The sequence below is a fragment of the Sprattus sprattus genome (assembly GCF_963457725.1).
Source record: "Sprattus sprattus genome assembly, chromosome: 4".
In the NCBI taxonomy this organism is placed as follows: Eukaryota; Metazoa; Chordata; class Actinopteri; order Clupeiformes; family Clupeidae; genus Sprattus; species Sprattus sprattus.
The window spans coordinates 6572328-6585673 of record NC_137923.1 but is presented as its reverse complement, the minus strand read 5'-3'; the positions used below and the strand labels follow the sequence as shown (position 1 = coordinate 6585673).

General features: G+C 47.6%; 1 protein-coding gene across 3 annotated transcripts in view; it reads right to left on the bottom strand.

Moving 5' to 3' along the window:
• The window catches only part of rnf220a (ring finger protein 220a), a gene marked incomplete at its 5' end in the record, with an annotated part of 128822 nt that overhangs the window by 21490 nt on the left and 93986 nt on the right, over window positions 1-13346 (bottom strand). The window contains 5 exons of one of the 3 annotated variants that reach the window (XM_080837804.1): window positions 1665-1791; window positions 2525-2646; window positions 5087-5129; window positions 7174-7269; window positions 10137-10182. In XM_080837804.1, coding sequence (XP_080693930.1) covers window positions 1665-1791; window positions 2525-2646; window positions 5087-5129; window positions 7174-7269; window positions 10137-10182 — 434 coding nt within the window. Of the gene's footprint in view, window positions 1-1664; window positions 1792-2524; window positions 2647-5086; window positions 5130-5287; window positions 5500-7173; window positions 7270-10136; window positions 10183-13346 lie in introns of those variants that run through there. The other 2 variants (XM_080837805.1, XM_080837803.1) reach the window with 2 other exon arrangements.

Genomic DNA, 13346 nt, shown 5'->3' with positions numbered 1-13346 from the left:
GCATTAGGTGGCAAATGCTTGAAGTTCGTGGCTTCTCAATTTTGTCCTCTGCTTTTGGACTGCTTTTCTGAGCATTCATTTTTGGGGTGGGGAAGAAGACGTCAGATTATGGATTTTCTGTGGATCTAATTTGACCGTTTTGACAGTCCTCCGTGTATCGCGAAACAGGGTCTTAGCGATACAGCAGGCATGACCGAGCAACGGAGTGGTTACCGGCAGGCAGCTCACCAATTAGGAGGACGCAGGTGAAGTGCCTCAATAATTACCTGACGCCCCCCACCAGACAACAGCATTGCAGCGGACAATGCAGCTTTAAAGAGGATGAACGCAATCTCAAACCTCCTTCGTACAACGTTTTAACACCATTGCCCTTCTATGACGAAGCTGAGAGGACCAAAGCTGAAGCAGCAGTGCCTTTCGTCCCTGGGAGGGAGAGTTAAAAAGTTGCGTTCTCCATACTGTCGCAAGCCTCCAACCGCGCAGCAGCTGGAATTCCGCGTCTGATAATTCTCCGCAGAGGCGTGATTCGCGTGAGTGTTGGGATTACCAGTTGGACAACTTGTTGCCGCATGTCCTTAATTGTAAAAGAGAACTTTGGAAGTTGTTCTGTGCTCTCCAGGCAACACCCTCAGTCCGAGGTTAAAAGCAGAAAGCCAAAGAAATAACTGTTGTCTCAAGAACGAACAAACATCGGGACAGAGCAACTGTTTTGTTTGAACCGTGTAGATTTTTTTGTTTCTGTCGTTGTGGTACTGTGCTTATGATATTGTCCTTATGATTCTGTCCTTCTGATTATGATTGTCCTTATGATATTGTTCTTATGAGTATGGCCTTATGGTGCCGGCCTTATGATGGCCTTATGGTGCTGGCCTTCTGATTCAGTCCTTAAGTTGTGCTTATGATGTCCTTATGATTCAGTCCTTATGATGTGCTTTTGATTCAGTCCTTATGATGTGCTTTTGATTCAGTCCTTATGATGTCCTTATGATTCAGTCCTTATTATGTGCTTTTGATTCAGTCCTTATGATGTCCTTATGATGTGCTTTTGATTCTGACCTTATGATGTGCTTATGGTTCTGTCCTTATGGCCCTGTCTTGCCCTGTTGTTTATCAACATTATATGTTGAATTTTGGTGGTGGGGGTGTTACGACCCTGTGGGTCTGGCTGTCTATTTTTGCCTGTGCGTTTTGTTTTGTTTTCTGTTTATTGCAAACAGGTTGGTGCCCTGCTGATTGGGACTCCAATCCCATTGGGTTAGAGAAGTCCCGGCCCTTTAAAAGCGGCCGGGGTTCATCACACGGGAGCTGGCTTTGGGGATCGCGATTTTCTGTTGTCTGCCACCATTCTTTTCTGCTAGGCCCTGCCCGCGCCTCTAACATAATGATCGCTACTCACCGGAGTGAGAGACCGGGAGAGAGCGTCAGGCTGTTGAGGCCTGTTCTCAAGACCTTGGGTTTTTGTTTGTGGTGTTAATTTTGAGCCTTAGTTATTTATTTAATTATTTGTCCAATAAATTCACGGTTATTTTTACTCCGTTGTCGGCCCGTGTTTTTAAATGTTTGTTACATTCTAAAGCCCTAGACAGGCATGTAACACTGACTAATAGGCAAGGTAAACTAGGTCTGCCTGGTTCCATGTTGTGCTTAGCTGCGGTGGAGCCTACCTCTGAAGCCGCCCTCGAGTAGGGTGGTGGCTCGGACCCTCTTCTGGCCGCACCACTCGTATTCCTCGAAGCGATTTCCGTTCTCTCCGTCTCCGGAGTCGTCTTCGGGGCCGCACACTCCTTCCCTCTGAGGAAGCAGAAAACTTTAAAGCACAACCATGACATCCTTTACACCTGAAAATGTAAATGATTCCCGTTTTGCCAAACCCTTCTAGGGACAAATATAATATAATCACCCCCTAAAAACTATTAAATCACATGCACTGTAGGAGCCCATCACCAAAAGAGTGTTGTGGTGCTGTTAGTAACACTGACTACCAAAATAACCATGGGTTAGACAGAAAGGAACTGGTGTCTACTTAAGTCCACTAGATTGCCACCTGACCCACCCAGTACCTGAAGCCAAAACAAGGGTTCAATTACATGTCCAATGGGCTTATGATCACCACATTACTGGCTTGTGTGTGAGGCTCTGACTAAATGGGTCAGGAGGGGGCTGAGATCAACTAACATGAGGACCAGAGGGCATCCATAAACCCCCTTCCTTCCCCTGGACATGAGTCAGGTGAAACCTCTTGTTGTTCTGCATCATCGCTACACTTCCTTATAGAGCCTGGGAAATGTTCCTCCAGGGACCGCATTAGTTGGCTAGCGCCAGGTATGCGCTAACGAGAGCGCTCCCTGTGTCTTACACTGGTGCCTAGGGACACTTGGGCCTGTTAAAGCAGACTAGGTGCTGATGTCCAGGGGAAGGAGCAGTCAGAAGAGGACAGAGAAAGCGTAGGGACAGGGAGATTGAGAGGGAGGGGCCAGGAGGCTGGCCTGTGCAGGAGTGAACAAGCATCGGAGCAGGAGGCTACCTTAAACAGACACTGTTCCACATGCCTACTCATCTCCTCCTCTGTCCCTGCCAGCGGGGCGCTGCACAGTGGACATACCTGCCCATCTTCAGGCTTCCGGCGCTTCATCTTCCCGATCCGAGCTGCAACACACAACACACACAGAGAAACAGTGTCAGGCAACTGTAACCAACACATACATACATGCATTCATTCATTGTAAGGGGTTGAACATTCACATTCACTTTGAGAATCGGGGTGAAATAATTAGGCTCTTTAGTTGGTTTGCGATTAAACCAAGCTAATGAGATCAAAACACAGTTGACACACAGCATGCCATGTGTCACCCAGAGGTTGGTTAATGTTTTGGAGCGACAGATTTCATCTGACATGCCTGGGGTCAGGACTTGTTAAGGAGAAGGACATGGAAGAACAGGCTGAGCCCTTCACGTTGGTTTGGCTAAAAAGCAACATTAAACGCCCCTGACATTCACAAAATGCCAAAATCCCTTGTCTGTGTAACTCATTCGAGAGGATAAGACCCACTCTGCCTAAGGCTTAATGCACACAAACGCCGTACTGAGGCACTTGCCCTATGTCTGGTACCAAAGACAAAAAGACCCTGGACAGCGGTCTTCAACCGGTTAAATAAACAAAATAGCTATCATGAAGACATAACAGCCTTGAAAAATTAGGGTGGTATTAACCACACCCAACACAACAATGTACCGTTTCTCGGGGAGTCAGTCGTCGTGTGTGTGTGTGTGTGTGTCACAGAGATGGGCTGGGTCTCGTCACCCTCTGCCTGTCGTCCCTCCCCGCCCCACGCACATAATTAGAAATTTAACACAGCATAACAGCGCCTATTGCGCCGTAAGTCTGTGTCGCCTTTTCTTAACTGCAAATGGCGCGCGGGGACATTAATTTTTAGGTGGCCGTGATTGCGAAAAGGAGCCAAGGGGGACTCGGGCGAGGGAAAAGATGTGCCATAACTTCTGGGTGACGAGGGACAGCGTGAGGAGGGTGCACAGGGCGAGAGAGAGAGAGAGGGAAAAAGGGATGAACGAGGGAAGGAGAGAGGATACAACGGCTCATCATCTCTCCCGGGCCAGGGTGACGGTAATGGAGGAGGGCGTCGTTAAACGGGGGGAGAGGAAAAGGCGGATTAATTAGGCACGGCAGGAGTTTTTCCAGAAACGTGGCCCTTCCTCCAGAGATAACAGCGGTCTCGACCGAGCGGTAACAGACATTACAACCCGAGAACCGGTTTAAAACAAAGCCAGCGCCCCAATCCCTTCACAGGGTTCACTGCCTGATGGGGCACACCAAACCAGAATCTATGGGCAGAGGTCTTACCGTGGCGTAGGCAGCAAGGGGCTAGGGGCACACCGCTGGGCACAGGTTTTGGGGAGCTTTTGACACATTCCTTGCCAGAGCGCCTGCACCAGCAGAGGACATCGACTGTTGACATATCAAGAAGTCAAGGGTTAAAGAGATCCTCTGCTCATGCAGGCGCTACAGACAAGAGGGAACAGCAGACAGAGAGAGAATTCACCTTGTTCTTCATATTTGATTTTATTTTATTTTAGGGGGAAATTGATATTACTTTTGTGACACGGTGGCATGGCACAATAGGTTCAAATCAAGGCATAAATTAACAACACTACCACAGGATGCAAAAGAGCCACTGAAGCATCATAGGACACCCCTGCCATTATGCCAGACTCCAGTTCTCCTTCAAAGCAGACATATGCAGAGACTGCAATGACCAGCACTGCTTTGGGCAAGGCCCCAACAGCGCAGTGACAAGTCAACTGACGAGGGTCAGGCTTATTCACAGTGAGATGTGTGAAGTACATAGCTTCAGTCAAGCCCGCCCCCCCGCCCCCAAAGACCCAGCCTCACCCTCACGGTGACGGTAGGCCAGAGGTGGCTGTTTCCCCATCCTTATTTCAAGGACAGCACAGCCATAACCAGCTCTGCTCGATGCATGTCCTAGGTTACACTCTGACCCTGTGAAGTCATACTCATTGAGGTTGTGAGAGGGACCAATTTAAGAGACCAGCTCCTATAAAGGCACTCTGCCAGACCCTCAGATAAACACAGCTAAAATAACACGGGTCTACATGAAGCACAAATACTACAGCAAAGAGCCTTTCCTCGCTTAGGGCTCATGAATGTGGGTATGAACTGAATGTGTTTGTGACCCAAAAAGTAGAACGGGCATGACCTCAGAAGTGTGAATGCATGAGAAATAGCATGCCTAGCCTTAATTAATAAATGTATAAAAACTGATTAAATATTTATTTTTAGAATATTGCACTGATATATCACCAAGTCATCCACATATCTGTATATCTGTGGATGCATGTGGTGTAGTCTGTGCAACAACAGGTGACTTTATTTTATTATGAATATGAGATAAGCTAGGTAAATAGGTTGTTCGTTGGTTACTGACTACAGGACAAAAGGTTTTTAGTAATCAGTTACAACACAACACAAGGCCACTGTGACCTAATGCTACTCCGAAAAAGAGACTTTATTCAAGGTATTTCCATTGTGACAAAGGCAATGTATACATACCATTCAATCGTGTTTGTCTGTTAGCCCGCACCCGTAAAAATGTCTGTGAGCAGGAAAAAGAAAACACAGGAAATGCGCAAGAGTTATTAAAGGTTGCATGTATTACGATCACTAACAATTTGTTAGACATTTACTGCTGGATTACATTGGATTGTCTACTGCAATCCACAACCTGCAGCCTGGCTGTAAACAAAAACCTACTTCTCGTTTCCCATTGGCTACCTCCTCTTCCATTACAGGATTCCTCCACTCTTAAAAAAAAGGCTTAAAAAGTAGCCAAACTCACGTGTTAGAGAAATTCACATGAACCAGAAGATGCTTCAATGAATCTTAAAACCTACACTTAAATAAATATTTAAGAAGGATGCAAAGGGATTGAAAACTCTAGACCCATATCAAAATACGGGATCACCGCGCTGTGGACGCCATGTTGATTGTGGTCATGTGACAACCGCGCAAAGTGAAAGTTCAGGAGACGTAAAATACTGCAGTACCACATTAGGCCATTAGGGAGCAGCAATACGTTATTGGTTCACAGTAGTGGGTTGCCTGTCCCCTACCGCCCTAAAAAGCTGAGGTTTAAACGCCATAGCATAAAAGGTGGTAGTTAAAATGTGACAGTTGACACAAGACATATTTAATATAATTGACAGAAATTATTGAACAGGTAGAAGCCTTGACGTTCCTTTCAAGACAATATTTTTTCATCAATTTATGGATTTGCAACAACAGACTTGGGTCTTCAGTCTTGGGTCTTCAGTCTTCAGGCATGAATTGTTTAGTAAGTTAAATTTGGTGACAGGCAAACCCGACTAGCTCCATGCAATGCACAGCGTTGTACATTTTTGAATAGACCTCCTAGTTTATTAACATGGTGCTTGAGTATATCTAGTACTGACAAATGTTCTCTGAACAGTTATCATCTCTCTTGGATACTTACACATCTCCATTTATACTGAATAGTAATTTAAGAGCAAATTTAACCTGTCTGGCCATCATCATTTAGCTCTATTAAACTGGATGTATGTACTGCTGACTCCAGCAGGGCCGATAGATGCCCGCTTCTTGACACGGGCACCATGGGCATCGGTTCAAACGGCCCCAGAGTTCCCCGTAGATCATCCGCCGCTGCAGCTCCTTATGAGAAACACTTGAGTCATGCCCATCGACAACCGTTCTATGTTATGCTAATACACTGCCTTAATGATGCTGCATGATTCACTAATGATGGATACAGCCTGGAATAGGAGGAGAAGCTGGAGAAAAATGTATCATTGACTTAATCATTTGCACGAAAACCTTTAGTGATCCCTTGCTAATGAGGATTTTTGCTTAAAGTGCTGCTTTTAAAAGCTGTGTTTAACATACATTTTTTGGCTGTTGAACTGAATTCACGGTAATACACTTTAATGAATTAAGCTTTGTGGCATTGCACTATAGCATCGCTTGAATTCAAACATCCATTTTTTTTTTGTTATTGACTCAAGAGTTCTCCCCTAAAAAAAAAAAAAATCAATCTGGCAACAGATTGCAGGAAGCGGAGGAATAAGGCCTTGCCTGCATGGCCGTCCGGCAGGAAGGCGAGGCCCACTGTCAAGGACACTGGGCCCTAGAGATGATATCCTGGGCTCAGGGGCGCAAGTGAGATTAGCCCGGGGTTAAACTATGGATGATTACATATCAGAGCGGGACGTACACGCTTCAGCCTGGGTAAATCTGGCCCAAAGATAGGGAGGAGAGATGCTGAAGATGAGGGGAGACTGCATTAACACATCCAGCCAACAGACCCGGCCAGGCACAAGATGGAGAAGGGAGATGGGCTGAACAAACGTTTTGTTTAGACACACATACACACAGCTCTGTCTGATGCCTTCACTCACAGCCACACAAGTCATTTAGGTGATATGCATCACACATATACAGCACTGCCGTAATAAGGCTGATAGACAAAACAAGTAACACCTATATAATCTTGGTATCTTAATGTGTTAGTTTATCTGTCTTAATAATTTGTACTCTGTTTCGCATATGTCCTTAAGTCCATCTCTACCAGCGGTTCTTTCTCTGGCCCTGTCCTCCCATCCTACCTGGTATCTGTCGGAGTGGTGAGCGTCGTCGGACGAGAGTGGGGAAACGACGGGAGACTCGCCCTCGCGTTTGATGTGCACGGACAGTAGGAGTGACTGTGAAGAGAAAAAAGGTGAAGAAGCAAGTAAGCACCAAACGTAACTTAGATATGGACTAAACTTAATTCAATTATTACGCATTCTCTTCAACACTTTCACTGCTTTCAACACAAAACCAGAAATAGAGTTATGTGAAAAGGATAGGCTAGAAGCTCAGGAGTATGCTATGGTCAATACTTAGATCCAGAGAGTTGACAGTGAATCATTATCACAACCTCAGCCCGTACGTGATGTTATAGATCGTGTCTGATCTTATGGCTGACGCGACATAAGCATCAAGGTTAGAGTAGTTATGAGCAGTGTGTATGAGTGAGGGGGACCAGTGTCAAAGTTTAGCAGGGGGGAAAGGACAGCAGGCAGCATAACAAGAGACGCTGGTCATCCATAAACCTGACTGTGTGCCTCAAAGGACATTATGGGTCTCTCCCTGGGAAGACGTAATTGACTTAATTTCCCAAATGAATTAGGGAAGGAGGGGGAAGGGGGGAAATACTGCTTACTTTACTGGGAGTCTTGATCTCCGTCCAGCTTTTTATGAGGCTGCTATAAAATATTTGTATTTACAATCTGCTCCAATTAATCAAAGAGAGAGAAGGGGCAGGGGCTGCAGTGGCTGACAACTGTAATCTAATATTAATATGTGAAAAATGGCAGACCCTCTCAGCAGGGACAGTAAATTAGACATTATGCATGGCTTCTTATGCTTTTGAATTGCAAGGTCAGAGAACTATTTATTTGTGTGCCCGCAGTGTTTTGGTGCTTTGGGACTACTGTGCTGTGTGTGTGTGTGTGTGTGTGTGTGTGTCTTTTGTATCTGTCTGTGTTGCCAAGTCTGTTTAGAGAATGAAATTGCTTGAGGAATCAAGCTGTTTTATGTCTTGTTGGCCCATTAAATGGGATGATATATAGCGTATTGTAATAACTTTTTTATGTCCGTTGTGGTTACTCAGGCCTCTGGTGGTGGCTTCGGCCTACCGTTTGTGTGTCTGTGTCTGTGTGTGTGTGTGTGTGTGTGTGTGTGTGTGTGTGTGTGTGTGTGTGTGTGTGTGTGTGCGTGTGTGTGTGTGTGTGTGTATGTGTGTGTGTGTGCGTGTGTGTGTGTGTGTGTGTGACGTTAGAAACCTAGTAGTACGCACACACACACATCAACCACAGAATCATTGCAGTCGAACTGTGAAACTCTTAATTCCAGTAGTTGTGACACAGAGCTTCTCTAAATCACGGAGCGTGATGACTGCCTTTCCATGCCAGCTCAGCTCAGCGCGAGTGCGAGAGCCGTGGCTGGCGTGGAGATGCTGGTGCGGGCACCTGCTCCCCTTTGACCCCGGGGGATTAAGAGTCATACGGGCTGGCATGGAGTCGCCATGGCAATAGGCGGAGGAGACGGCGTTTCTAACAGGCTGGGGGCGGGCGGGGTTAATCCCCATTAGAACCGGCGCGGCGGACTAGATGCGAGTGCCAGCGCGTAGAGCACTGTGGCGGCAGGGGCGCGCTGTGATCCCGACAACTCTTCATTATCCACACCTTCTGCCGGAATACTAAACGGCGGCGGCAGAATGCTCAGTCACGTCTGAGATGGCTGGCTTCCTCACCTAGGCGTATCTCCCTCTCTCTCTCTCTCTCTCTCCCCCTCTTCCTATCTTTGAGTGTGTCTCTCTTTGTCTTGTGTCTCTCTCCCCACCCCTAGCTGCTTGGCTGAATACTTACTGTTTTCCCAGATGAGATAGAGGTCTTGCTTTAATAACATGCACTGTCCTTCTCCACATGCATGGAATAATGTGTGGAGTTGAGGAGGCCTCTTCCCAAAAATTACCAGTTCTGTAGAGAGCTCACCTCACTGTGTTCAGCTTTTCTAACGCTGTCACGTTAACCTGAAGCATGACATCTGGGAAGACAGTGGAGCCAGGGGGGGAGATACAGAAGAGCGCACAGAATTTTAAGGGGGTGCCATTTAGAGCGAGACAAAAAAGAATCACTCACGGAATCCTGAGCCCCTAAAATGGGCACATGCCATCAGTGAGTCACACTTTCGGCATCAATCTCCCTCCTCTGTGCCAACGCTGTCTACATGCTTGGTGTTGTGCCAGCTCAAAAGCAAGCTTTCTTTCCACATGCCCTCTGCGCACTTTCTCGTGAGTGAATCATTACCCTAACGTGCAGGTTGAGCGATAGCTGCATTGCCCACAGCACTGCTCTGTATTAAAGCTACAGCTCACCTGGGGAATATAAAAGATAAATATCTAAAATCAGATAGTTCAGGTAAATGTCAAACCACAAATCAAGAGCTTGGACTGATATGAGTCTATCTGACAACTCTCAACACTTTTTTAAGATATTGAGCTCTAATGTTTTGATCCTTGACAGAACCTTACAGATTGAAGATAAGATTCAACTCTCCTTCAGTTTTGATACGGTTGCAGGTACAATTATGTGGAGACCCCCTAAAGGTTTTGAGCTATGACTCTCACTGCGAGGAAGCCAGAGACTGAGAGCTGGCCCTGGTCAGTGACGCTGGGTGTTAGTGGCAGGAGGGCCAGTGTATCTGCTGCTCCTGGCTAATTAGATTGGGCCAGAAAATGAAACCCCACACAGTGGGCACTGCATAGCTTCCCCCCCGGCCACCGCCATGAAATGGACTCGACAGGAAGCGTTTCATCGTGTCGTTTTTCAGCAAAGTGAGTTACGGAAGGAAATAAAGTACCGCTTGAGCACGTTTTTAATTCAGCCACTCTTGTGTCAGTCAAGTTAAAGTCTGCTTCCTTCCTCTCCTAATGAGACAAAACCCCTTCTCTTTCCCATTAAGCTTAACTGAAACGTCGATTCAGTTTGCTGGCTCCAAAATGGCGGAAGGATGGTTGGCTTACCTTGGGCGTGCCCGGTGTGGCGTTGTCCTTGTGTGGCAGGTTCTTACTGAAAGGGGGAAGAATAAACAAAGGAAGGGTTAGAATGGGAGCTGAGAGGTTAGTGGATGTGTGGGGCTGAGGTGTTCGTTATTCTGACCTGCATGTCACCGAGGGTTTCAGTGTGAGCGTTTCAGCTGAGCATGAAGGACTTGGTGTTTGAAGTTTGCCATTACAAGACGTCTCTCCCTCTTTATCTCTTGCTCTCTCTCTCTCTTTCTCTTTCTGTCACTGACTCCTCTCCTGCAGTCATTGTCACTCTCTCGCTCTCTTCCCGTTCATTGCGTTTCTTTGTTCTGCTTCAGACACGTTTTTTCCTCAACGACATTCAGCCGCTGTCTGGAATTTGGGCGACATCTGACTGAGCGCAGTGGAGCGACAAGCTAACAAAGCAGCACAGTTTTTAATCGTGTGGACATGCAATGACCCCCCCCTCTCCTCCCTCCCTCCCTCCCTTCCTCCCTTATGCCACTCAATCCAGGCACCCCCAGGCCATGCTGTATTTGAAACAATTACTGTCCAAAAGTACGACTGCTAAGCAGATTTGGGATATAATTTTTTTATTGAAGCAATCATTCTCATGAATGCACTCTGTCTCGTCCCCTTTCTCTTTCTCTTTCTCTCTCTCTCTCTCTCCCTTTCTGCCTCCACCCATCTCCCCTGCAGTTTAGCAAACAGCAGAGGGAAATAAATGATTTTGCCGTTATTTGATTTGTCAGTGAAACGCCTTGGGCACTTAGGACTTTGAAATATGTTGAGGACAATACGCCGGCTTGTAAACATTGTATTAAAGAGGCAGAGAAGAGAGGAGAGCCAGAGAAGGAGGAGAAGCATGATGGTGTGTGTGTGTGTGTGTGTGTGTGTGTGTGTGTGTGTGTGTGTGTGGGGGGGGGGGGGGGGGGGGGGGGTGCTCTCTCCCTTGGGTCTGGCCAGTGGAGGGCGGGCTACATTGAATCACAGTCTCGTCAACATGGCGGATTGACGATGACTGATTAGGAGCCAGGAAATATTAAACGAGCCCGCTAAAGCACCTACCAACAACAGGCAGAGACAGATCAAATCAGATCTCTCTCGGAAACATTCATATCCCTCACTCCCCTTTCTCCTCCCTTCTGCCAGTATGTGTGTGTGTGTGTGTGTGTGTGTGTGTGTGTGTGTGTGTGTGTGTATGTGCGTGCTGGGCATACAGAAACACACACACATATGCATAAATGCAATCTTTCTCTTTAAGCTTTTTTTTTCAGTGTTACTTTTTCCTTCTCTGCCTGTATGGCTCTCTATCCATCTGTCTATCTCGCTTCATCTTTTCCTCAATCTATCTAACTCAGAAGCTCTCCCTCTCTCTCTCTCTCTCTCTCTCACACACTCGCTCTCTCTCTCCCTCTCTCTCTCTCTCTCTCTCTCTGTGTCCCCATCATTGCCTGGACGCTGCTGGGCCGTGTGTTCCATGAGTGTTGGTGATGATGAGTGCGCTGGCAGTGACAGGAAGAGCGCCCCCCTTGTCATGTTCACTCTGCGTCCAGCACTCGCTGCCCCACACACACACACACACACACACACACACACAGAATGGACCTGGCAAACATGCAGGAATCAAATTTGCCCTGGGGCCTTATTCCCCAGCACAGTTTGGCAGGGGGGGGGGGCGCAAGCACAGTGCAGACGTGCGGCGGGAAGAAAACTTGATGAAAAGCAGGAGCTGAGAGTTCCATCTGTGTTTCTGTGGGGATGTAAAGTCTACTGTACACGTCTGAGAAACCAGTGGAGGAAACAGGAAGAGAAAGACGCCCGGTAATGGATGACAGGTGAGGGGTGGGTTCAACAGTGAGTCCCGCCCCTCAAGTCAGGTAATAGCCCCCCCCCCCCCCCCCCCGTTCACACCCCCTCTCCAGCAGTCAGCATGATTGATCTGACCATCCCGGAGAGGAGAGATAGAGAAAGGGAGTGGAAGGGATGGAGAGTGAGTGAGGGTGTGAACGGGAGTGAGAGAAAGAGAAAGAGAAAGAGAGAGACAACACAAATCAGGGCTGGGCCTTGAGAGGGGATAAATTGCCCCATCGGTGGCGGCGGGGGCTGTTTGTGAGATAATAAACGCACTCCCCAGCACCATAAATCCGCCGGTGTGCCACGATGTATCTCGCTGGCCTCAGTCATGGCGCCCATCCACTCCCCCGACACAGGCCGGAGTGCAGCCACCCGCTTTAAGTCCGGGGGGAATAATGCTTCCCGTTAACAGCCATTAGCCAATCAGCACGCAGCTGAGGAGGATGGAGGTAAGCCCATAGAGTAGTACAATGCCACTATGGAGGTCACCCTGCACACAGGGGAGGATGTGGCGCTTTTTTTTTGTTGTATCTGTAAACACGTGAATTTCTTCAGTTCTTTATTCATTCATTCTCTCATTACCAGCCATCCCTACAGGAGCTGTTGTCATGTAAGGGGGAGGCAGGTGTTGTCAGTGCTGGAGAACACGAGGCACACCACGGCGCGGTGGCCCCGTGTGTCAAGATGACAGCGAGGAGGCAGAGAGAGGAGGAGGGGGGTGGGGGTAGAGAGGGAGAGATGAAAGGGCCAGACGGGTAGGTGAGGGGGCAGGAGTGGCAGCGGGAGGCTCTCGGTGCGCTCTCTGTCGCGCGTGCAGCCCTCAGCAAAAGGCTTTTTCAGTCAGTCTTTGTTACACCACAGGATGCAGTTTGGAAAGGTGCAACAAAGCAAGGAGATAAAACATATGAGCTCCCGAAAGAAGGAGAGAGACTCCACCTTATAGATCCCTGTTGTGACACAGGTAACAACTTCCAGGGAAGAGGGAACATAGTTGAGGAGGAGACGTTCCTTTTTCAGAGGGGATTGTCTGACCCCCAGTGAAAACAAGTAGTTTCAGACATGTGTAAGAATGCCATGGAAGTATAACCCACCCACTGGGCGAAGAGGACCTGAGGGAGGGCTACACTGACTCTAAACGTCATGTTTAGATTCAGGAGACCTATTATCATGAGCAGACCCTCATCATGACAGTCATTACAAATTCTTCTTCTCTAAAGCTCTTTTTCCTCCCTCCCTCTCTCTCTCTCTCTCTCTCTCTCTCTCTTGTACTCTCTCCTCATCATTCCTAAAGGTGTGACAGCGAGGGATGGAAAGAAAGGGAGGGAAGAGAAAACACTGAAGTGCATTGTG